We start from the raw sequence: 24372 nt of genomic DNA, 5'->3' as shown, positions 1-24372 counted from the left end.
AATAAATAAAATAAATCTTAAAAAAAAAAAAAAAGATTCTCTGTCTCCCTCTCCCTCCCCACCCTGCTTGCTTGTGCTCTGCTCTCTCTCTCTCTCTCAAAAAAAAAAAAAACAAAAAAAACCCAATAATGGTCTTTTCTAAAACAACATTATAAAAAGAGAAAGCAAGACATAGACTATGAGAAAATGTCTGCAATGCATATAACCAACAAAGGCTTAGTACCTACAATGTAAAAATAACTCCTACCACATACTAAGAAAATAGCAAAGAAATTAAGGAAACCAGAGAGCATTTTTGTGTTTGCGGAATGCTCTTTTTTGATGCTGAACCTTACTCAGGATTCCTAAATAAAAGAAATGCAAATGAAAACCAGAGTAAGATACAATATCACAAGCATTCAAATTGGCAAAGTTTATTTTTATAAAATTTTCTTTATTCACGAGAGACAGAGAGAGAGAGGCAGAGACATAGGCAGAGGGAGAAGCAGGCTCCTCGCAGGCAGTCCAATGCGGGACTCAATCCCAGATCCCAGGATTATGCCCTGAGCCAAAGGCAGATGCTCAGCCACTGAGCCACTCAGGTATTCCCCCCCCCGCCGCCAATTTTTTTTTTTGAATTTTAAAAATTTTAATACAGTTCAAATCAGTGGGCCAGGTTCATTTTAGCTCCTTCACTGCCAAACCTGGGGGCAGAGACTGCTTGAGTTTCTCTGCCTTCTCTTTCTTTGTCTGTGATGACCAAAGTATAAAGACACCGGCTGCATCGAACTTTAAACTTCACATTATCCTTATTCTTCTTGATCTTGACGGATTTGGCGTCCTTTCGCCTAGCCGTCAGCAAGAAGTCCTTGATTTTGTGAGGCATGGCTACACGGGTGTGGGGGGCAGCACGCGGCTGGCACCGGCAGAGACACTCACAGCAGGCGGCCCCCCACCAAAATTTTTTTAGCTGGTGAAAACATACATGGCAAGAATGTGAAGTAAAGGAACTCTGCTGGTAATATAAACCAATATAACTATTTTGAAGAGCAGTTTGACTATATCCAGAAAATAGACATTCTCCTTCTAGATATATATTTAGAGAAATCCTTATATGTGATAACGAATACATAATATTCATTGCAGTATTGTTTTAAAGAGTACAAAACTGGAAAAAGACAAGTGTCTACTGACTGGGCAAGAGGTAATTAAACTGAAGTATATTCACATAATGGGCTATCCTATAGTAGAGAAAATTAATAAACTAGAATTTAAAGTACTGACTCACATAAATCTCAAAATTGTGTTATTGAGTGATAAGAGCAAGCTACAGATAGATACAAAAATACGTTATTTATATAAAGTTCAATTACATGCAGAATAATTCTAATTGTTATTTATGGATACACATATTGTAATATCTAAAATGATAAGCACTGGGGCACCTGGGTGGCACCAGTCTTACTCTTGGTTTTGGCTCAGGTCATGCATGATCTCAGGGTCTTATGATCAAGCCCAGTTTCGGGCTCCCAGCTCAGTGGGGAGTCTGCTTTCCCTCTCTCTCCCTCTGACCCTCCTTCCACTCATGCACGCACTGTCTCTAGGATAAATAAATCTTAAAATAAAATAAATAAAATAAAATTATAAGCACTAACATCAGGATAAGAGGCTATCTCTGAGGGACACCTGAGTGGCTCAGCAGTTGAGTGTCTGCCTTCGGCTCAGGGCGTGATCCTGGAATCCGGGATCGAGTCCCACATCCGGCTCCCTGCAAGGAGCCTGCTTCTCCCTCTGCTTATGTCTCTGCTTCTCTCTCTGTGTGTCTCTCATGAATAAATAAATAAGTCTTTAAAAAACCAAACTAGTAAATGGTACTGTTATAATTTTCTGTTTATTATTATAGGTATCATGACTGGAGCATTTTATTCAGTCTCAACATTATTAAATCAAATGATACTGATGTATTATGAGGTAAGTTTCTGTTTATACAGAATGGTTAAGAATGTTTCTTAAGCAGTGTATTTCCTGTTAGCATGATCATACAATTAAAGATTTATTGGGCACCTGGCTTGCTCAGTTGGTGGAGCATAAGGACTCTTGATCTCAGGGTTGTAGGTTCAAGCCCCCTACATCAGTTGTGAGATTACTTAAAATCTTTTTTAAAAAGGTTAATGACTTTGTTCCTTTAAAAGATTTGTATTTGTTTTAACTGAATACATTTTTAAAAAGATTTTATTTATTTATTTGACAGAGAGAGAGAGCATGAGCAAGGGGGAGTGGCAGGCAGACAGAGAGAGAAAAAGTAGGCAAAGGGAGATGGAGAGGCAGGCTCCTCACTGAGCAGGGAGCCTGACAATGAGACTCAAGACTCATCCTAGGACCCCTGGGATCATGAGATCATGACCTGACCCAAAGGCAGATGCCTAACTGGCTAAGCCACCCAGGTGCACCTAATTGAGAATACATTTCATCCAATTTATAAAACACACAGAATGGAGAGAAGTTATTATTGCTGTGACGATACCTAAGTCTTTTTTGTTGTTGTTGTTGTTGTTGAAGATTTTATTTATTTATTCTTGAGAGACACAGAGAGAGAGAGGCAGAGACACAGGCAGAGGCAGGCTCCATGCAGGGAGCCTGACGTGGGACTCGATCTCGGGACTCCAGTATCAGGCCCTGGGCCGAAGGTGGCGCTAAACCACTGAGCCACCAGGGCTGCCCCAATACCTAAGTCTTTTAAAAATACTTTTTAAAAGAAATATGTCTGGTTATATGGGAAAAGCTAAAGAAACCATTTTAAAAGAAACCAACCCAAATGTAAGAAGTAAATATCCAGCTGTGACATCTCTTCGCTTTTGAAAGGAGAGACCAATTGTAATATATAAAGACTATCAGATTAATCTCCTTCTTAGACTTCTGTGAATTACAAGAGGATTCTAACAAAAATCATTGTACTTTCTAACAGCCATGGAGGATCAAGAAAAATTTATTTTATTTCTCCCATATTTTAGGTTTTCTTTTTTTTCTGGTTTGAAAATAGAATGTCCTTCATATGTGCTTTACTTGCCCTCCACCCCCTTACCCTAACAAATGTTCTAAATTTCCTATTATATCGTGTGCTTAATTTTATCTGATTATTTCTTTTGACTATGAAATGTATGGGACTGTGAAAGATCTATTTGAAATAAGTATCTGACTAACTTCTTATGGAAAACATTTTTAAGGGAGAAGAAGTCAATGCTGGAAGGATTGGGCTAACACTGGTAGTAGCTGGAATGGTGGGTTCTATTCTTTGTGGCTTATGGCTAGATCATACCAAAACATACAAGTAAGTGATAGTAGGTAAATGTATGATGTACAACCTAGGGTATTTTGGGTTTAATGGAAACTTTGCTTTTTATTTTCACACATTAAAATAGTGTTATTACTGTAAGACATGGATTCTAGACATTCTTAGATTCTCTTCACTTCTGAATAAAGTCTATATATTTTATCAGTCATACTTCGATTTTGAGAATTTAGATACCTTATGAAGATTCTTCCCCTCTAATAGTAACACATATGTCTTCAGAAGGGATCATTGCTGTTCTACAGAAGCCCTTTCTAAGAAACATTTGACTTCTGATAGAGACTTTATCTTGTTCTTTTCTCATGTTATAAGCTTAAAAGCAAACAGAAAGTTGTGTTTCCTACCAAAAAATTGTTATTGAGCAAAGGACATTTGTGGTAAGAAGTTTTTGCCTAGGAGTGCCTGGCTGGCTCTGTGTGGAGCATGTGACTTTTGATCTCAGAGTTATGAGTTCGAGCCCCATGTCTGGTGTAGAGTTGACATACATACATACATATACGAATACATACATAAAGTCAATCTGAGAAAAAAAAAGTCTTTAAATGTCTTTGCCTCAAGGCACCTGGGTGGCTCAGTTGGTTAAGCATCTGCCTTGGGCTCAGGTCATGATTGCAGAGTCCTGGGATCGAGCCCCACATCTGGCTCTCTGCTGGGGTTGGAGGTCTGCTTCTCCATCTCCCTCTGCTGTTCCCCCTGCTTGTGTGCTGTCTCTCTCTCTCTCTCTCTCTCTCTCTTTCTCTCTCAAATAAATAAAATCTTTATTTTTTATTTTATTTTTTTAAATAAAATCTTTAAAAAAAAGTATTCGCCTAAAGTGCCCCACACTATAGCACCACTTAACTATAATAAAATACATAATATGAAAATGCTATATTAATTATACATTTATATGATCAAAATGCTAATACAAAAGAAGAAATTAGTAATACAAATGAGGAGACTGAGAAAGGGGCTTCAGGAGCAGCATGTTTTGCATTGGGCCTTAAAAGAATAGCCATATATGTTTATTTATGATGTATTATTCCATTTATATAAAGCATATTTATATTGTTAGAAGTCAAGAGAGTGGCTACTCTTGGAGGCAGGGAAGCTGTAAGACTGGAGGGATCTTCTGAGGGTTGGTAATGGTTTTTCTTTGGTTTTGTTTTTTGTTTTTTTAAATTTTATTTATTTATTTTAAAGATTTTGTTTATTTATTCATGAGAGACATAGAGAGAGAGAGAAGCAGAGACACAGGCAGAGGGAGAAGCAGGCTCCATGCAGGGAGCCCGATGTGGGACTTGATCCTGGGACTCCAGGATCACGCCCTGGGCCAAAGGCAGGCACTAAACTGCTGAGCCACCCAGAGATCCCCTATCCATTCATCTATTGATGGACACTTGGCCTGCTTCCATAATTTGCCTATTGTAAATAATGCTGCAGTAAACATAGGAGAATAATTATTTTCTTTACTAAATGCTCCCCATGATAAATGTAGTTACCATCGGTCACCATACAAATGATTATAATATTATTGACTATATTTCCTGTGCTCTAGTTCATCCCCATGAATTATTTATTTTATAACTGAGGGAGTATGAGTATGGCTAAATTTCTTAATTCCTTCACCTGTTTTGCCTATAGCCCCTGACTCCCACAACCAACCACTAGTTTGTTCTCTGTATTTATGAGTCTGTTTCTGTTTGTTCAATTGTTTTGCTTTTTAGATGCCACATAGAAGTTAAATCATATGTTATTTCTATATTTCTGTCTGTCTCATTTCACTTAGCATAATGCTTTCAAGGCCTATTGATGTTATTTTAAGTGACAAGATTTCATTCTTTTTTTACAGCTAATATTCTATCATGTGTGTGTATTCTTTATTCATTTATATACATAAAATGTATATATATTCTTTATTCATTCTTCTATCAATGGATAATTAGTTTGCTACCATTTCTTGGCTGTTGTAAATAATGTTACAGTAAATAGGAGTATTTTTCTTTTCTGTGGGCAAAACCCAGAAGTGGAATTACTGGGTCATTAGTAATTCTATTTTTAATTTTTTTTCTATTTTTAATTTTTTTAGGGACCTCCACACTGTTTTCTGTAGTGGCTGCACCAAGTTACATTTAACAGCAGTGTATGAGGGTTCCTTTTTCTCCATATTCTTACCAACACTTGATATTTCTTGCATTTTTTTACAACATTTTTTTTAAAGATTTTATTTATTTATTCATAGAGACACAGAGGCAGAGACACAGGCAGAGGGAGAAGCAGGCTCCATGCAGGGAGCCCGACGTGGGACTCGATCCTGGGTCTCCAGGATCACGCCCTGGGCTGCAGGCAGCCCCAAACCGCTGCGCCACCGAGGCTGCCCTCTTGCATTTTTAAAAAATTTTATTTTATTTTATTTTTTTAAAAATAAGCTTATGCTTTTTTCTTTTTAAGATAGATTTATTTATATATTTATTTATCTATCTATCTATTTACCTATTTATTTATTTATTTATTTATGATAGACACAGAGAGAGAGAGGCAGAGACACAGGCAGAGGGAAAAGCAGGCTCCATGCCGGGAGCCTGATGCGGGACTCAATCCTGGGACTCCAGGATCACGCCCTGAGCCAAAGGCAGACGCTCGACCACTGAGCCATCCAGGCCTCCTGGATTCCTTTTATTTCTTTTTCTTGTCTGTTGTGGCTAAGACTTCCAATACTGTGTTGAATGAAAGTGGTGAGAATGGATATTTTTCTCTTGTTTCTCATCTTAGAAAAACTTTTTAGCTTTTTATCACTGAGTATGATGTTAGCTGTGTTTTGGTCATATTTGGCCTTTATTATGTTGAAGTATATTCCCTATAAACCCACTTTATTGAGAGTTTTTATCATGAACGAACGTTGAATTTCATCAAATGCTTTTACTGCAACTATGATCATACATTTTAATTGTTCATTTTGTTAATGTGGTACCTCACATCGATTTGAAGATACTGAATCATACTTGCATCGATGGAGTAAATCCTACTTCATCACATATTGACCACATACTGTTGAATTCCATTTGCTAATATTTTGGTTGAAGATTTGCAACTATGTTCATCAGGGATCTTAGCCTGTAAATTTCTTTTTTGGAAAGCCTTTGTCTGGTACCATTGTAGTGCTGGCCTTAAAAGATGAATTTGGAAACCATTCCTTCCTCTTCTATTTTTTGGAATAGTTTGAGAAGTATAGATATTAACTCTTCTTTAAATGTTTGGTAGAATTCACCTGTGAAGCCATTGTACCATTGTACCATTGTAGTGCTGGCCTTAAAAGATGAATTTGGAAACCATTCCTTCCTCTTCTATTTTTTGGAATAGTTTGAGAAGTATAGATATTAACTCTTCTTTAAATGTTTGGTAGAATTCACCTGTGAAGCCCTCTGGTTCTAGTCCATTGCCTGCTGGAATTTTTTTTATTACTGTTTCAATTTTGTCACTAGTAGTTAGTCTTTACATTTTTCTATTTCCTCCTGATTCTATCTTGGAAGATTCTGTGTTTCTAGGAATTTCTCCATTTTTCTAGGTTTTCCAGTTTGTTGGCATATAATTTTTCACGTATTCATAGTATTCTCTTAAAATCCTTCATATTCCTCTGGGGTCAGTTGTAACTTCTTTCATTTCTGACTTTATTTACTGGAGTGTTCTCTTTTCTTGATGAGTATGGCTAAAGGTATGTCAATTTTGTATATCTTTTCAAAGAACCAGCTCTTAGTTTCATTGATCTTTTCATAGACTTTATGTCTTTTATTTATGTTCTGTTCTTTATTATTTTTATTTTTTCTGTTCTTTATTATTCTTTACCTTCTACTCACTGTGGATTTCTTTGTTCTTTTTCTAGTTCCTTTAGGCATAAGGTTAGATTGTTTGGAATTTTTCTTGCTTCTTGAGGTAGGCCTTTATCACTATAAGCTTCCCTTTTAGAACCGCTTTTTCTATGTCCCCCAAATTTTGAACCATTGTGTTTCATTTGTTCTAGATATTTTAAAAATTTATTTTTGGTTTCCTCATTGTCCTATTTGTTTTTTAGTAGCATATTGCCTAGCTTCCACATGTTTGTGTTTTTTCCAGTTTTTTCTTGTAATTGATTTCTAGTTTCATACCATGGCAGTCAGAAGAGATATGCTTGCTATGATTTCAGTCTTCCTGAGTTTTTTGTGACTTGTTTTGTGGCCTAACATGTGATACATCTTGAGGGTTTTCCATGTGCACTTGAAAAGAATGTCTATTTTTCTGGTTTTGAATGGCATGCTCTCTCTATATATGAAGTTCATCTGGTTTAAATATGTTGCTCAAAGCCACTGTTTCCTTATTAAGTTTCTGTTTAATGTTTAATGTTAGAAGGAGCATTAAAAAGTCACCTACTATTAGTGTATTACTGTCAATTTCTCCCTTTTTTTCTGTTAATATTTGCTTTATATAATTAGGTGCTCCTATCTTGGGTGCATAGTTACTTGCAATTATTATATCCTTTTGTTGGATTGATCCCTCTATCATTATGTAGTACCCTTGTTTGTCTCCTGTTATCACATTTGTTTTAAAGTATTTTTTTCTGACCTAAGTATTGCTATTCCAACATTTTATTTTGCTTCCATTTGCTTGGAATATCTTTTTCCATACCTTCACCCTCAATCTGTATGTTTCATAGGTCTGGAATGAATCTCTTGGTCACAGCAGATAAATAGGTCTTGTTTTTTTATCCATTCAACTTTTGTCTTTTGGTTGGAGCAGTTAGTCCATTTACATTTATTTTATTTTTTTTTAAGATTTTTAATTTATTTGTTCATGAGAGACACACAGAGAGAGAGGCAGAGACACAGGCAGAGGGAGAAGCAGGCCCCCTGCAGGGAGTCCTGATGTGGGACTCGATCCCGGGTCTCCAAGATGATCCCGGGTCTCCAAGATCATGACCTGAGCCAAAGGTAGACGCTCAACCACTGAGCCACCCAGGTGTCCCCTGCCCAGTCCGTTTACATTTAAAGTGATTGTACTTTATGTACTTACTGCCATTTTGTTAATTGTTTTATGATTATTTTTGTAGTTCTCTGTTCCTTTCTTCTCTTGCTCTCTTCCCTTGTAATTTGATGACTTTCTTTCAGTGTTATGCTTGGATTTCTTTCCTTTAATTTTTTGTGTATCTACTATAGGTTTTGGGTTTGTGGTTACCATGAGATTTGTGTATAACATCATATATACATATATATATATATATATATGTGTGTGTATATATGTATGTCCAGTTGGTGATTGCTATTTTAAGTTGGTGGTTGCTTAGTTGAAATACATTTTAAAAGCACTTCATTTTTACTCTACCCTCCATGTTTTGTGTATATGAAGTCATGTTTTATATCTTTTTATTCTTGTATCCCTCAACTAATTTTTGTAGATATAATTGATTTTGCTACTTTTGTCTTTTAGCCTTTATAGTAGCTCTATAAGTGATTGATCTACTACCTTTACTATATGTTTGCTTTTACTAATGAAATTTTTTCCTTTCATAGTTTTCTTCTAGTTATGGCGTTTTCTGTTCTGTTTAGAGAAACTTCTTGTTAGGCTCATTTAGTGGTGATGAACTCCTTTAACTTGTGTTTGTCTTGGAAACTCTTTATCTCTCCTTTAATTCTGAATGACAGCCTCGCCAGCTAGAATATTCTTCATTGTGGGTGTTTTCCTTTCAGCACTTTGAATATATCAGGCTACTTCCTTCCGCCCTGCAAAATGTTTGCTGAAAAACCAGCTGATAGCTTTATGGAGTTCCCCATGTACCTCAGTATATACTTTTCTGTTGCTACTTTTAAGATTCTTTATCTTTTAGTTTTCACATTTGACATGAATTATTTGACATGAATTATTATGTGTCTTGGTGTTGTCCTCCTTGGGTTCATATTCTTTGGGGTTCTCTTTGCTTCCTGGAAGTGGATGTCTGTTTTTTTTCTCCAGGTTGGGGAAATTTTCAGCTATTATTTCTTCAAATACGTTTTTGTCTCCTTTCTCTCTTCTCCTTCTCAACCCTTATAGTGCAAACGTTAGTATGCTTGCTGTTGTCCCAAAGGTCCCTTAACCTCCTTATTTTTAAAAATTGTTTTTTGTCTTTCAGCTTGGGTGCTTCCCACTACCCTGTCTTCCAGATTGCTGATTCATTCTTCTGCATCCTCTAATCTGCTGTTGATTTCGTCTGGTTTGTTTTTCATTTCAGTTATTACATTCTTCACCTCTGATTTTTTTTATATATATTTTTTCTATCTCTGTTGAAGTTCTTAGTGAGTTCGTCCACTTTTTCTCTCAAGTCTAATGAGTAACTTTATGAGCATTACTTTGAACTTTTTATCAGGTAGATTACTTGGTTTATTTAGCTCTTTTTCTGAGATTTTTGTCTTGTTCTTTTTTTTGGAATATATTCTTCTCCCCCACTTTGTCTGTCCTCCTGTGTTTGTTTCTATGTATGAGGTGGAACAGCTATCTCTTCCAGCCTTGAAGGAGTGGCCTCATGTAGGAACGTCCCCTGTGCAGACTGTGTGTGCTGGCTGCTTTGGATGGTCAGCAGGAGCTGGATTTGGTCTAGGCCAGAGGTCCTGGGGTACTCCATGCTGGAGGCCATCCTGGTGAGATGGCTGGAGCTGAAGCACATTTGGGCTGGGTGGTGCCAGGGCCTTCATGCCAAGTCCATGTGGCAGGATAGCTGGACCTGGAGTAGGCATGAGCCAGGGGTCCTGGGGCATTTGTAGGGTACTCTGTGTCCTAGCTGCCCTGGCAGGGTGGCTGGAGCTAGAGTGAGTGCTGCCTGGGGTTCTCTGTACTGGGGCTGCCCAGGTGTGACAATTAGACCTGGAACAGATGCAGTCTGGGAAGTCTCCCCTTGTAGGATAGATGGCTAAGGGCCTCAACTCTGTTCCCTTCTATGCTCTCAAGGGGGAGGAGAAATGTAAACAGTGGCTGTCACCAGCATCTCCATCCCCAGAGTGAATTCTACAAGTTCTCCTACTGTTTGGTAGATACTCTAGGATTACTAAATGGATTTCCTTCACTCATAGTCTTGTTGCCCTCTAAACTACTGTTTTGGTTTTGGTTTTGGTTTTTGCTGTGCCCCAGGGCAGGTGAATCTACAAGGACAGCTCAGTGATATCTCTCCCTCCTGTAGGTCATAGGGTCTGCAGTGGGGTTGCCATTGTCATCCTGTCCCTGTCTCTCCTGCTGTTCTCTCTGTGGTCCCTCTACCCTTTATTCTGCAGAAGCTGTTCAATCAGTCCTCAGTTCTTCTTCAGGAGGAATTGCTTTCTCTGCAGTCTGTGTGCCTGTGGGAGGACATGAATTCAGGGTTTTCCTAGGCTGCCATCTTGGGCTCTTTAGCCAAAAATAGCTACATTTTTTTAGCAGGCAGAATGTTCTCATCTGCTTGAGTGAAATGAATCAATGGAACTGTGAATAAATGAATGGAATGAAATAAAATGAATGAATGAAATAAGGAACTGTCACCTATGTATCCTATATGCTTTCAAGGCCTAAGATACAGTTGATATCATCATGGAAGCTCTTCCAAAGCCCTCTCATGTTGGAATTCTCCAAGATAGCTCTCCCATAATTTAAGACAGCACTTGCTGTGGCTTTATTATTATGAATTGGTAGCCTAAACCCATTCAATCTGTAGATGAAGGGAACATATGTAAAGGTTTAAAGTTATTACTAGTCTTTGGTCCACTTTACAATTAGAAAACTTGATAGGCATAGCAATGTGTTTTCTCTTGCCCAGATTTTGTTCTCAGAGTAACTGCCATTCATTCACCAAACTTGTTTTGTAGGCATAGTTCAGCTAGGGATTGTGACAAACAGTATAGGGTCTCTGTCCTTGAGACATTTGTGGTGTAAATGGGGAAAATAAAGCATTAATATATGAAAAATAATAATATAACAGCCTAAAATAGATGTCATATGCCCAATAGATGTCTGTCATTAGACAATTATGTAGATACTAAGATGGTAAGGGAGTTTAGAAGAAGAGACAATTTTCTAAGTTGCAGTGATAAGGAAAGGCATCTTAGAAGAGATGGAATTTGACCGTGATGGTGAGATATAGATAGGGAACTATCCCACTCAGTGACACAAAAATGATTTTATCCATATGAATATTCCTTCCTATCTGAACATAGGATATGTTTTGTTGGTTGCTGCTGTTGAATCTTAAATGTAAGCTTTAAAGTCCATGCTTTGGTGGAAACATTTTCCATACAAAGGAAACCCAATCTTTTTTTTTTTTTTTCTAAGATTTTATTTATTTATTCATGAGAAACACACAGAGAGAGAGGCAGAGACACAAGCAGAGGGAGAAACAGGCTCCATGCAGGAAGCCTGATATGGGACTCGATCCCGGAACTCCGGGATCATGCCCTGAGTCAAGGCAGACACTCAACCGCTGAGCCACCCAGGCATCCCTAGGGAAACCCAATCTTGAAAACAAAGGAATTTGTTACTGTATGAACAGAGCAATGGTTAGCGACATGATTTTTATATACCTAGGAAAATCGGACAAAATACTAACAATTTTGTTTTTGTTTTAGACAGACTACTCTGGTAGTTTACATTTTGTCTTTTCTGGGAATGGTTGTATTTACTTTCACGTTGGACCTTGGATACATTATCATTGTGTTTATTACTGGAGGGGTACTCGGGTAAGCATCATATGTGTTTAGGAGGGTGATGGCATGCTGTTACAATTCTGAAGTATTACTACTGTGGTTTTAAATTTTTAGTTAATTCAAATGCCCTTTAATATTTTAAACTTTAAAGAATCTATCCTGTGCGTATAAATCTATCCATGCATATAAATATTTTAAGTTTTAAGAATCTATCCTATGCATATATATGAGTAATTTTTAGGAGTAAAAAAAGTTGTTTATGTTTTTTTGGTATATATGATAAGTGAAAAATGGATTAGCCTTACTTAGTCTGGGTAACTCTATTTAGTTAGAAAAACAATTGACTTAGCAAATCAGAGGTACATTTTTCTTAAAAAAAAGAAAAATTCAGGAACTGCTTTATTTCTCAGTTCTTTTGTCTTTGGGCTGATTGGTGAATAATAATAGGGCTTTACTTACACACATTAAGTTCAAAATATTCCGTTATTTGATCACTAGAATAGGCCGGAGAAGGAGAATGATTGCCTCAACATGTGATACTGTCCCTCAGTGAATTTTTTCTATAATTTTGGATTTATCTTCCCAGTTTCTTCATGACTGGTTACCTCCCATTGGGTTTTGAGTTTGCTGTTGAAATCACTTACCCTGAATCTGAAGGTACCTCATCTGGTCTTCTTAATGCTTCTGCACAGGTAAATCTCTGAGTTCTCTTAAATCTGAGGTGATTCATTTGCTAAGTAATATAGTGGATGAAAAATTTCACCTTTCGATGAATGCTTCTAGAAGCTAGATCATATGAATAAAATAGTTAGGAAAAGTTCTGGGGAAAACATTTGCACTTATTTCAAAGAAGCAAATTTAACAATAATTTCTTCTACTTTATTTTAGATATTTGGAATTTTGTTCACATTGGCTCAAGGGAAGCTCACGTCAGACTATGGTCCCAAGGCAGGGAACATTTTCCTCTGTATTTGGATGTTTCTAGGCATCATTTTAACAGGTAAATTAGGGCATTTTCCTGGCAAAAGTACTTATGTCATACTGTCTTTATATTTAATTTTCATGTATATTGATTCTCAGTGGCTTAGCAGAACTCAAGGGGGAAAAAAATTAAAAAATAGGATATTACTTGGTTTTTTTCCAAGGATATGAATCTATTAATTCATTTTTCATATTTTAACTTCAGTACTGTCACCATGCATAAAAAATAAAACCATTGTATCAAGAGTCAATAAAGATCTGAAGTGGGCAGACCTGCTTCGCACTAGCTGTGTGACTTTACACAAGTTACTTAACCTCTCAGATCCTCCTTTTCTCATTCATATAATAGGGTATTAAAAAGGTGGTTCATGAAACTCCTAGCATAGTGTCTGGCACCTAGAATGTGCCTAATCATGTTAGCAATTATTATAATGTGTGGTGGTGGAAATGGCCCAGGGAATGTTCAGCCAATTCTTATTTCTTAGGTATTATCAGAATAGATGTGGGCAGGAACAAGATAGTGCCCAACTGCTGGAGGAAGAGCACGTAAAAGGACTTTTATCCGTGGTTTGTCCAGGCACATTAGCGTAAAAATGGATTTAGACACTCACGTAGGCTTCTCCTGTCATCTCACTTTGCTAATTTCTTTCTGGATTCCTCTTCCCTATTCAGACAGCAGTGTAAACTCTCTTGTGCAGGCTACACGGTACTTACCAGCCAAGCCACATATCCTGCCTCCCCTTTGTACTTGCTGCTCCAGTGATTCCAAACTACCTCTGGGTCCAGCTTCCTGGCTATTCTATTCCTGTCTCACATTCTTTGCATATACTGTTTCCTGCCAGCCTAGAATGCCTTCCTCTCTCTTATCTGCTTGACAAGTTCCTTCTCATCTTTCAAGTTTCTTTCTTTTTTTCTATTCTTTTTTTTTTTTTAAGATTTTGTTTATTTATTCATGAGAAACAGAAAGAGGCAGAGACAGAGGCAGAGGGAGAAGCAGGCTCCCTGCGGGGAACCCCATGCGGGACTTGATCCTGGGACTGCAGGATCATGCCCTACGCCAAAGGCAGATGTTCAACCACTGAGCTACTCAGGCGTCCCTCATTTTTCAAGTGTCAATTTGCATGTGTCTCCCTCCTCTGGCAAGCCCTCCTGGATTTTCTCTGGACTGACATAGGCATTTTTTTTTCTTGCATGCTCCTATTATACCTTCTACATACCTGTGTTGTTGCATTTTATCCTCCAGTGTATAATTGTTTGCATGTCAATATTCCCTTAGATTGGAGGGTGCTCTAGGGAAAGAATTGTGTTTTTCATTTTTGTATCTTTGGTTCCTAGCATCGTGTATTTGTTCACTAATGAATGACTTGCTAATTAGGTTAGTGGCTTAGAGAAGCACTGACATTTTTTCATGCTACAAGGATGCTATTGAATATTATGGTACTACAGTGTGCTAAATGTGACAGTATCAAAAAAGACTTTGTTCTGTTTACAGTACAAAGACTCTTCCAAAGACTCTTTGGTAACTCCATTGATGTTTCTCTGTTTCAGCATTAATCAAGTCTGATCTCAAAAGACACAATATAAATATAGGAATTGCAAACGGTGATATTAAAGCTGTAAGTAATAATTTTTTATGATTATGCTATTGAGGAATGTGTGAAATCAATCTGTCTAGACAGCTATTTTGGGTTTCCGAGCCAATTGTTGATCTGTCATAATGGCATATACCAGATGCTGTAAGTTTCTTTTATCTCCTGATTCTTTCTAGGTACCAGTTGAAGATAGTCCCACAGATCAAGAATCAAAAACCATGATGATGTCCAAGCAGTCAGAATCGGCAATTTGAAGTGAAAAAAGAAGTTAACCTCATGTGGTAGATGAGTAGTAAGGCTTGGTTTATATGTATGAGAGATGGATACTTAACTTGAAAATTATTATGTGACCTCTGAATACAGTTACTGTTTTCACCTTCATATTAACGTGAGCAAGATTTTGCTTAAAATATTTTAAGCTTAAAATATTTTGGCTCACATCGTAGTAACACTACCATCTATCTACCAAGCATCCCATTGTTAATCTATTGTCGATCAGAATGTAAGCTTCTTTATGTGTACTTTCCAAAAATGTTTTCTTTTTTATAGAAAGTGGAAGGTCAAAAGGCTTTCTAAAATGATAATGTGGAGGTCTAATCCCTTTAAGTCACATAGGAGTACATAGAATTTAGAACCAAATGTGCATTATATTCCTAGTTAGCTCCCTTTCCATTATTCTGACCAACTGTCCAATCTGCCTCAGTGGGAGATACCAACACGGCACTTCTGATCCCCTAAAGGATAGCACTGGGATGAGACTTCCACGGAACCTCTAAGATTTTTCCATTTTCTTATATTCTTGTTAAACAAGGCTTTGTAACATGTACTGTAATGGCTGTCAAAACTGTTCTGTGTACACATTGAACCCATGACTTTGGTCTTAGACTTGTGTTCTAATTAAGCTAAGGAGTGCAGACATAGGCTCATTGTCTTGAGCTCTCTGCACTACCTTCCTATCACGGTAGGATATGTTAATCCTATTTTTTCACTCCAACTTGAAATAGAGGGATTTTGTACCCACTGCCTTGTCCACTATCTTTTTTTCAATGCAGGCATACCTTGGGGATATCGCAGGGTCAGCTCCAGACCATTCAGAATAAAGCAAATATCACAATAAAGTGATTCAAATGAGTTCCTTGGTTTCCCAGTACATATAAAAGTCAGATTTACACTCTTCTGTAGTCGATTAAGTGTGCGGTAGCCTGGAAGAACAATGTACATACCTTATATGAAAAAAGACTTATTGCTAAAAAATGCTAACCATCACCTGAGCTTTTAGCAAGTCATAACCGCTGATTACAGATCACTATAATAAATATAATAATAATGAAAAAGTTTGGAATATTGCAAGAATTACCAAAATGTGACACAGACACAAGCGAGCAAGAGCTTTTGGAAAAATGGCACCAAAAACTTTCTTGATACAGGGTTGCCACAAATCTCCAACTTGTTTAAAAAAACAAAAAACAAAAAATGCAGCATCTGTGAAGGGCAATACATCAAAGCACAATAAAATGAGGTATGCCTGTGTATGACTTTCAAGCAAGAAAATTCCATCCTCTGTGTTGTTGGCTTTCTCGTGATTTCTTGTATCGCACCTCATAGCGTAATACTTTGGCTTGAAGGTTGTGGAGATAAAGAAATTGATGTTAACATAGCCCTGGTGTCTTCATTTGGTGGAGACCTCTTGAAAGGGTGTCTTTGTTCTGCACTATCATTTGTATGACCGTTCTCCTTCGAGGAATACACTGTGTCCAGGTGCATGCTCCCTCAGTGTGTTGGGGGAATGTATTCTTTTCTTCACCAGAGTGTACCCGGTCTCCATACTGTTGGGAAAAAAGTCTGCTGTTTTACATGCTCAGGGTAAGGAACATAGGACCAAATGTCTTTCTACAGTGCCTACCACTGCGTTTTGTTTACAATAAGAATTTAAATGTTGTTCCTGTCCTGACTTTCTAAGCTGCTAGGGAATATCTTTACAATAATGACCATATACACAACCATAATATGTACATTATGTCCACATCAACCCTAAAAAAAGCTGGTCAGGGGATACCCTTGAATATTCTTGGAAGCAAATTAGCGATTCCGATTTGGGCATTTTATATGCATCACCTTACATTAAAATTATAACGTTCTCTTTAATCAAGCGACAGCAAATTATGTAGAATTTTACCCTGGAGAATCTGTCACTGGAAGAACCCAGCTGGGAATCAGAAGCTCTGGGTCTGTGACCTGGATCTGTTTCTAGGTGTCCCTGTCACTCTCCGGCCAGCATTTTTCTCATCCATAAAATGAATGTATTCACTTTGATCTCAAAGTCAATGTATTCACTTTGATCTCTCAAAGATCTTTTTTGAAAAAAAAAAAAAAAAGATCTTTTTTGAGTCTTAAATACCATTCACCATGCGGTAGACCAAATCACTGAGCCACAGGAACTTAAATCTAGCTAGAGAAGTGTCCCCTGGAGAATTGAATGAACAGCTGTGATTGATACTTTGTGGGTATGGGGAATTTACAATTGGTTTTTTGCTTTTTTATTCAGTTGATGATAGCTCAAGCATAATACGCTGAATCATTAACTTCCTTAGACAATTACATCGCAGGTTTTATGGCCAAAAATATATTCTAAGATCCCTCTTAAATAATTATTTTTATTTTTAAACCATCAATTGTTTAAAATAATCATGTACTTTTTGAGTTTCTGAGCTTTTGACAAAAATTACAAATAAAAGTTAGGAGACTTTGTTTCTGAAAAGCATACATATCTGTCATGTGTATCTTTGTTGATTAGAAAAAGGATGAAATATGATATCATAAAACACAAAATGGATTAATAATTTTTTCTATATTTTGAGTTAAAGTTGTCTATAACATGTCAGACAAGAATGTCATAATTCTGTCTTGGAAAATGGAGTTGGGTAACCAGCACTTGAGTGAATTTTAATGAAATGATTTTAGAAAGAAATTGGATGCTTTCAAAAGCAGTTTCATTTATAAATGTTGCAAAAACAAAAACACTAGCTTTTGCCTTTTGTGAAGATTGGGAAAAAATTAAAAAATATGTTTATGTGTAAACTCAAGAGAATTGCCAGAAGAATGTATGTCTGTATTAAGTCATCTTTCATGTTCTAAGTTTTGCTTTTTGTACTATTTGTCTGTATGCTCATTCTTCAGTGTTTCAGACCTGAAATAAACTTATTTTTTTAATGTTAATTTTGTATGGCTTTTTTTTTTTTTTTTTTTTTTAGGTCTGATGCTTAGGTACATAGGTACATATGGGGACTGGAAGATTTCAAAATGAGCCAAGGAGAGAGTGAGGTGTTTTGTGGAGCACAAGGAGACAAAGACCACCCGGGTCAGGGCCAACACAGCAACATAGTAAGGGCTTTTTTTTTTTTTCTTTTTTAGGATTTTATTTATTTATTCATGAAAGACACAGAGAGATTCGCAGAGACATAGGCAGAGGGAGAAGCAGGCTCCCTGCAGGAGCCTGATGTGGGACTCGATCCCAGGACCCCGGGATCACACCCTGAGCCAAAGGCAGATGCTCAACTGCTGAGCCACCCAGGTGTCCCAGTATATACAAAAAGTTTAGCAGAAAGCTTGATGTAGCCAACACTCAAAAGTTCTGGCTACTATTTTTATGCATTGATGATTGGAAACTAGCAACATATTACCACTTAAAAGTATTTGGATTTGAAGAGAGAAGTTCCAAGTGACTTACATCAACAGAATACCAATGAGGAAAATTTGAGGTCCTAGAGAAGGAGCAATAGAGAAGATATTTAGGGAGGAAGAGAGTGGTAGCCACATTGTCCACATGGGACCAGGCAGGGGGCTACCCACTGGACCTCCCCCTGAAGCTAGTCCTGCATGCAAATAAACTGGTTGGCAACATTTAAGGAAATTGTCATTGAGACTGGAGCCTGGAGGAGAGATTAGTCTAGGACAGTGACTCCCAAAGGTTCTGGTCTCAGGATTCTTTTAGCTTAAGAATCAAAGAACTTGGGCAGCCCAGGTGGTTCAGCGGTTTAGCGCTGCCTTCGGCCCGGGGTGATCCTGGAGACCCGCGATTGAGTCCCACGTCAGGCTCCCTTCATGGAGCCTGCTTCTCCCTCTGCCTGTGTCTCTGCCTCTCTCTCTCTCTCTCTGTCTGTCATGAATAAATAAATAAAATCTTTAAAAAGAAAAAGATACTGAATATTTTTTTAAAAAAAGAATCAACTTGTTTTTCTGAGTTACAGCTGTCAATATCATACTAGAAACTAAAACAGAACTATTTCATTTTTTTAAAGATTTTATATATTTATTCATGAGAGACACCAAGAGCCACCCAGGCATCCCCAGAACTATTTAATTCATTTAAAAATAACTTCATTACATTAAAAAATATATATTTTACTTACCTATTTGACAGAGAGCACACAAGCAGGGGGAATGGCAGGCAGAGAGAGAAGTGTGCTCCCCCCTAGAGCAGAGAGCCTGACATGGAGCTCCATCCCAGGACCCCGGGATTAGGACCAGAGCTGAAGGCAGACACTTAACTGACAGATCCACCCAGGCACCACTTAATTACATCCTAATAAATTACATTTTTATGAAAAATAACTTTTCCAAAACAGTGAGAAGAGTAACACTTTTTAATGTTTGAAGAGTGCAAAAATAGGGATGCTTGGGTGGCTCAGTGTTTGAATGTCTGCCTTTGGCTCAGGTCATGATCCTGTAGTCCTAGGATCAAGTCTCGCATCTGGGTCCCTGCAGGGACTCTGCTTCTCCCTCTGCCTGTGTCTGTGCCTCTCTGTTTCTCTCATGAATAAATAAATAAAACCTTAAAAAAAAAAAAAGTGCAGGGACACTTGGGTGGCTCAGAGGTTTAGTGCCTGCCTTTGGGCCAGGGTGTGTTCCTGGAGTCCTGGGATTGGATCCCACATCAAGCTCCCTGCATGGAGCCTGTTTCTCCTTCTGCCTGTGTCTCTGCTTCTCTCTTTGGGTCTCTCATGAATAAATAAATAAAATCTTTAAAAAAATAAAAATTTTTTTTAAAATGTGCAAAAAAAATGTGCAAAAATCTTCATGTCTGGCTTCATAGAAGGCCACTGGATTCTCATACCAGATCCTACATTCAATCTGTAGGGATAGGTTTTTTTTTTTTTTTTAAGATTTTATTTATTCATTTGAAAGAGCAAGATGAGACAGAGAGAGCACAAGAGCAGGGGTGAGGAGCAGAGGGAGAAGCAGACTCCTTGCTGAACAAAAAGCCCGATGTGAGTCTCGATACCAGGACCCCAGGATCATGGCCTGTGCCGAAGGCAGATGCTCAACTGACTGAGCCACCCAGGCAGCCCAGAGATAGGCTATTTTGACATGTTTGAAGAAAAGCCTTGCACACATGTGCAATTGGAAAAGGAGAAGTATTTTAATAGCCTTTTCAGATGATTGTGGATATTCTTTAATACTACAGCAAGTTGGAACTGGTAGTATCTTAAAGATTAGTTGCTATGTGACTCTGGAGCCATATCAATAAACTCTTACTACTTTGTTAACATTAAATCTAATGGTCTGTCTTGTACTTTCAATAGATCTTTAACTGTGTGTGATTTTGTAACATGCATTGGCATTTGGAACGTATTTCACTTGAGTTATGCAGCTCTTCCAAATATTGGTATATATCATTATATGTCAGATAAATCACATTCGTTTATACATCTGGTCTCATCAGACAGTCTTTTAAGTGTTGGGAAGCAGTCAAGCTCATACAAGTCTCCTAAAACTTGTTTTGGCAGATGCAGGTTTTCCAGGATGCTAATTTTAATTTGAAAACTTGATTCCTACCATCGGAGGAAAAGAAAAACAACCTGTCAGTTGTTTCTCAAAGTGATGGACTCGCTCCATTGCTTTTTGAAAAAAATACCTGCCAAACACCCATCTGAATAACCATAATTTTTCTGTCAGCCATCCTTTTGAGTAAAAATCGTGTTCTGTGAAAATAAACCTCTGCTTCAGCTTGCATCTCAAATAAATGTACAGGTAAGTGCTTCTCCTTGAAACACCCCTCATACTTGGGTGTGTGCGGGAGTGTGTCATGTGTGCTTTCCATTTCATCACACAATATTAAAAGCCATGTGCTCAAGGATCTGAATTCAATAGCTTTTACTTTTTTCAGCAAGGATATTCTTTGGTGGAGCTTTCTTTTTTTAACTGTCGATGCATGATGGTGAAGAATCCCATGGGCACCAGTGCAGGTTCATGCCTCGACCTTGCCTGTGTGCGAAGGTATCAGCAGTTGCATCCAGCACTGCTTTTGCACCATCAGAGCATATGTCAGTGCTAGGAAAAAGGCAAATCACCTTTTTAAAAAAAGATATTTATTTATTTATTATTATTATTATTTTTTATGAGAGAGAACATGAGCAGGGGAAGGGGCAGATGGAGAAGCAAGATCCCCACTGAGCAGGCCCCCAAGAGCGTGACTGGGTGGAAGGCACATGCTTCACTGACAGCCACCCAAGTGCCCCGGGAAATCCCTTCTTTATATTACTTTTAAAGAATTTGACATGAATTCCCCCAAAAAGGTCTTGAGGACTCTCAATGTTCTGCTGACCACACTTTGAGAACCACTCTTCTTCTTCTTCTTTTTTTTTTTTTATTATGGTGAGAGAATTTATATTTAGATTTATAGCCGACTGGACTCAGTTTAGATGATCCCAATTTTGTTGGCAACATCCAAAGCGTCATAGTCAGGAGCCAGTCGAACATATGCTTTCTTCTCTCCATCAGGCCTGATCAAGGTGTTGACCTTGGCCACATCAATGTCATTAGAGCTTCTTCACAGCCTGTTTGATCTGGTGCTTATTGGCCTTGACGTCCACAATGAACACAAGTGTGTTGTTGTCTATTTTCTTCATGGCTGACTCAGTCAGGGGGAACTTGATGATGGCATAGTGATCAAGCTTGTTTCTCCTGAGGCGCTCTTTCAAGGATATTTGGCTGCCTTCAGAGACACAGGGTCTTGGGTCGTCGAAATGTAGGTGATGTACGGATCTTCTTTTTTTTTTGTGACTGTGCACGCCTTTCAGCACAGCTTCCTTAGCTTTCAAAGCCTTTGCTTCTGCTTCAGCTTTGGGAGGGGCAAGGGCTTCCTTCTTCACCTTCGGGGCCATCTTCGTGAAAGGGGAGAACCACTCTTCTAGAAAAGAAATTGGCTGTCATCAACACAGATCAGTGATTGGCAGCGTGAGAAACTAGGGAGAGTAGACAGTTGAATAGGATCAAAGTTCAAAGGCCTCTCAAGAGGAGCCTGGATGGAATGGAAGAAGAGTCACTGGAGACAGAAAGAGCCTGTGGGAAAGAAAGGCAAAAACTGGGTAGTTGTGTGAATGAAGCCTGAGAGAAGAGAATTGGCAGCTGCAAAGACTCTACCCCATATACAAACTGGAAGCCCTAAAAATGTTACCAGTACCTCTTTTCATACAATTTTAATTATAATTAGTGTCCTATTTCAAGATGAACTTTCCAGTTTATTTAAAGTAGCTAAATGAGAGGACAAAGTCATGAAACTGAAAGATAAATGAGTCCATAGCATTGTATCTGTTACCATCACCCTATAATAAACAGGGGCTTTAAAATCTAAGACCTTTCACTAGAATGACATTTAGATTTTCCATGGAAAAAAATGACTTCCATACAGGGAGAAAAAAAAAACAACAACTCTTATTTTCCAAGCAGGCAAAGCTATTGAGGTTAGTGACACATTTCCAAAGTCTGTTGATTTTTTCCTGTAACCCATCTGTCGAGTCTCAGTCTTCGGACCGAGGAGCCCAGACACACTGCCTATGGCACACTGTCCCTCCCTCTCTGTCATCTGTGCAGGTGACAACCTGCCCTGAAGTGACTTCAGGGTTCTTGATGGGATCCTGTGCCTGGAAAATGCTTTTATGACCCCTCACAGGAGATAATATATCTTTGGGTCTTTGAGTCCCTACAGAGAGGTAGGGTTTCAAAGCACACTGACCAGCTAGAGGGAACACCTTATCTTCGATCTCTACTAGGGTCTAGAGATGTCCCTGAGCAGGTCTGAATGGAAGGGAGGAGGAGATGTGGTCCGGAGGCCCTAAAACTTTGACAAAGGAGGAGAATCATATGGAGGGAGGGGGAGACTCACTAAGACAAGGTATGTGAGCTTCATTTTCCACTTAGAGAAACGGTGTATTAGGCCCCTGCCTAATCTTGTTTTATGTATTCATTTCCTCTTCCCCTTTCATGTGTTACCTGATGAAATGGTCATTGTCTTGAGAGCGAACTGTTTAGAAGCCAGTAGAAACTTGATTTCGGGTCTGAGCCCCCAGGTCTTGATTAATAAAGGCTGCCTGAACAGCTCTTAGAGAAATATCTGATTCCTCCAAGGACTGAAGTGACCCCCTAACCCCCAAGATTAACTGATAAGATTAATTTTCCTAAAGCCTCATCATGCATAGAAGTGAAGCGAAATGACAGTGGCAGTGATTTCTTTTTCAGTGAAAAGCCTGAATCCTGCAAAGCATATCCTGACCCAAAACGAAGACAGATAAGCTCTGGATCATTGTGGCTCCGGCAGGATTTATGCCTGGAGAGAGGGGCCCAACCCACCATCAGGAGATTAGTATTAGAAAAGATGTCCCTAGAAGGGTGACGCGGGGGCATAGCTTCATCACCTGCAAACCTATGCAGGCGCTGGTACTATTATTCACAGGACAGTTGAGTTTCCTTGTACGGATAGATTCTGTTATTTATGTGCCTTCTTTTATTGCATTATAAGCCTTTAGGAAGCATCCGCCACTGTGTGTAGCGTAAAAAACGTGTCTTTTGGGAACCTAAAGTCTTAGGTGTGAACTAGGACTATGATCTTGGGAGAGTAATTTAAACTCTGAGTTTCTGTTTCTTCTCTTACTAACTAGAATAATATTTTCCTACCTTGCAGGTTTGTGGTGAGGAGGAAATTGAAGCAGAAGGTACACAGCAGACCCCTAACAAAACAGATCCATTGTTGTTCCCACTTTGAGAAACAGTAAAGATAGGAACTGATGGCTGATAACTTGCTGATCACTTGAGAGGCAGACTGATGTGGGAGAACAGGTGTTTAAGGGTTTGAACTTGACATTATTTACAGCAGCTGCCTTTGAAATCACTGATATCCAAGGTATTCAGCCGCTTGTGCGTGCGTGTGGGTGCAGCCCTGGGCAGGGTGCAAAGGAAATGAAACAACATTGAATTCTAAAGAGAGGGTGAGATCTAGACAGACGGGGGTGAGAGTCGAGGTACTTGGGCACCAAAGAACAAAACTGAGGTGCTCTTGTGGGCAGGAAACGGTGGTTTCTGTGTTTATTGCACAATCCACAGCAAAGGAGGCTAAACAACAAGCCAAGGAGGAAGCTACCCGTGAGTCCACAACTATTTCTCCTTGCTCCTTTTTCGTGCACACCTATGCATAATCTTTCACAGGTATAAAGCAACTTGCATATTTAACATAATTTCCCAGGCATTTTCCACGTTGCTACATGGCCTTCCTATCCAGTATTTTATTTCTAACTTTTCTTTTTTCCACTTTTACTGAAATGTAACTGACCTAGAACATTGTAGTAGTTTGAGGCGTACAGCAACAATGCTTTGACACATGTGTATATTGTGAAATGATTGCCACAATGAGGTTAGTGAACTTCCAACACCTCATACAGTTACACATTTTTTTTTCTTGTGATGAAAACTTCTAAGATCCACTCTCTTAGGTACCTTTCAAATAACCATTATTTAAAAGAACTGCATAATATCCCCGTCAGGCCAATAG

At 38.4% G+C, this 24372-nt stretch overlaps 1 protein-coding gene across 1 annotated transcript in view; it reads left to right on the top strand.

Moving 5' to 3' along the window:
* Positions 1-17765, top strand: part of FLVCR1 (FLVCR choline and heme transporter 1) — a 37347-nt gene extending 19582 nt beyond the window's left edge. The window contains exons 4-10 of the mRNA XM_026001091.2: positions 1883-1950; positions 3204-3307; positions 11899-12009; positions 12563-12668; positions 12865-12976; positions 14506-14573; positions 14726-17765. Coding sequence (XP_025856876.2) covers positions 1883-1950; positions 3204-3307; positions 11899-12009; positions 12563-12668; positions 12865-12976; positions 14506-14573; positions 14726-14803 — 647 coding nt within the window. The 3' untranslated portion in view covers positions 14804-17765. The remainder of the gene's footprint in view (positions 1-1882; positions 1951-3203; positions 3308-11898; positions 12010-12562; positions 12669-12864; positions 12977-14505; positions 14574-14725) is intronic.
* The last annotated feature ends 6607 nt before the right edge of the window (positions 17766-24372 follow it).

Source organism: Vulpes vulpes, chromosome 13 (genome assembly GCF_048418805.1).
Source record: "Vulpes vulpes isolate BD-2025 chromosome 13, VulVul3, whole genome shotgun sequence".
Taxonomy (NCBI): Eukaryota; Metazoa; Chordata; class Mammalia; order Carnivora; family Canidae; genus Vulpes; species Vulpes vulpes.
Note: the sequence above shows the minus strand (reverse complement) of the source record. Positions and strands in the feature narration are given on the sequence as shown.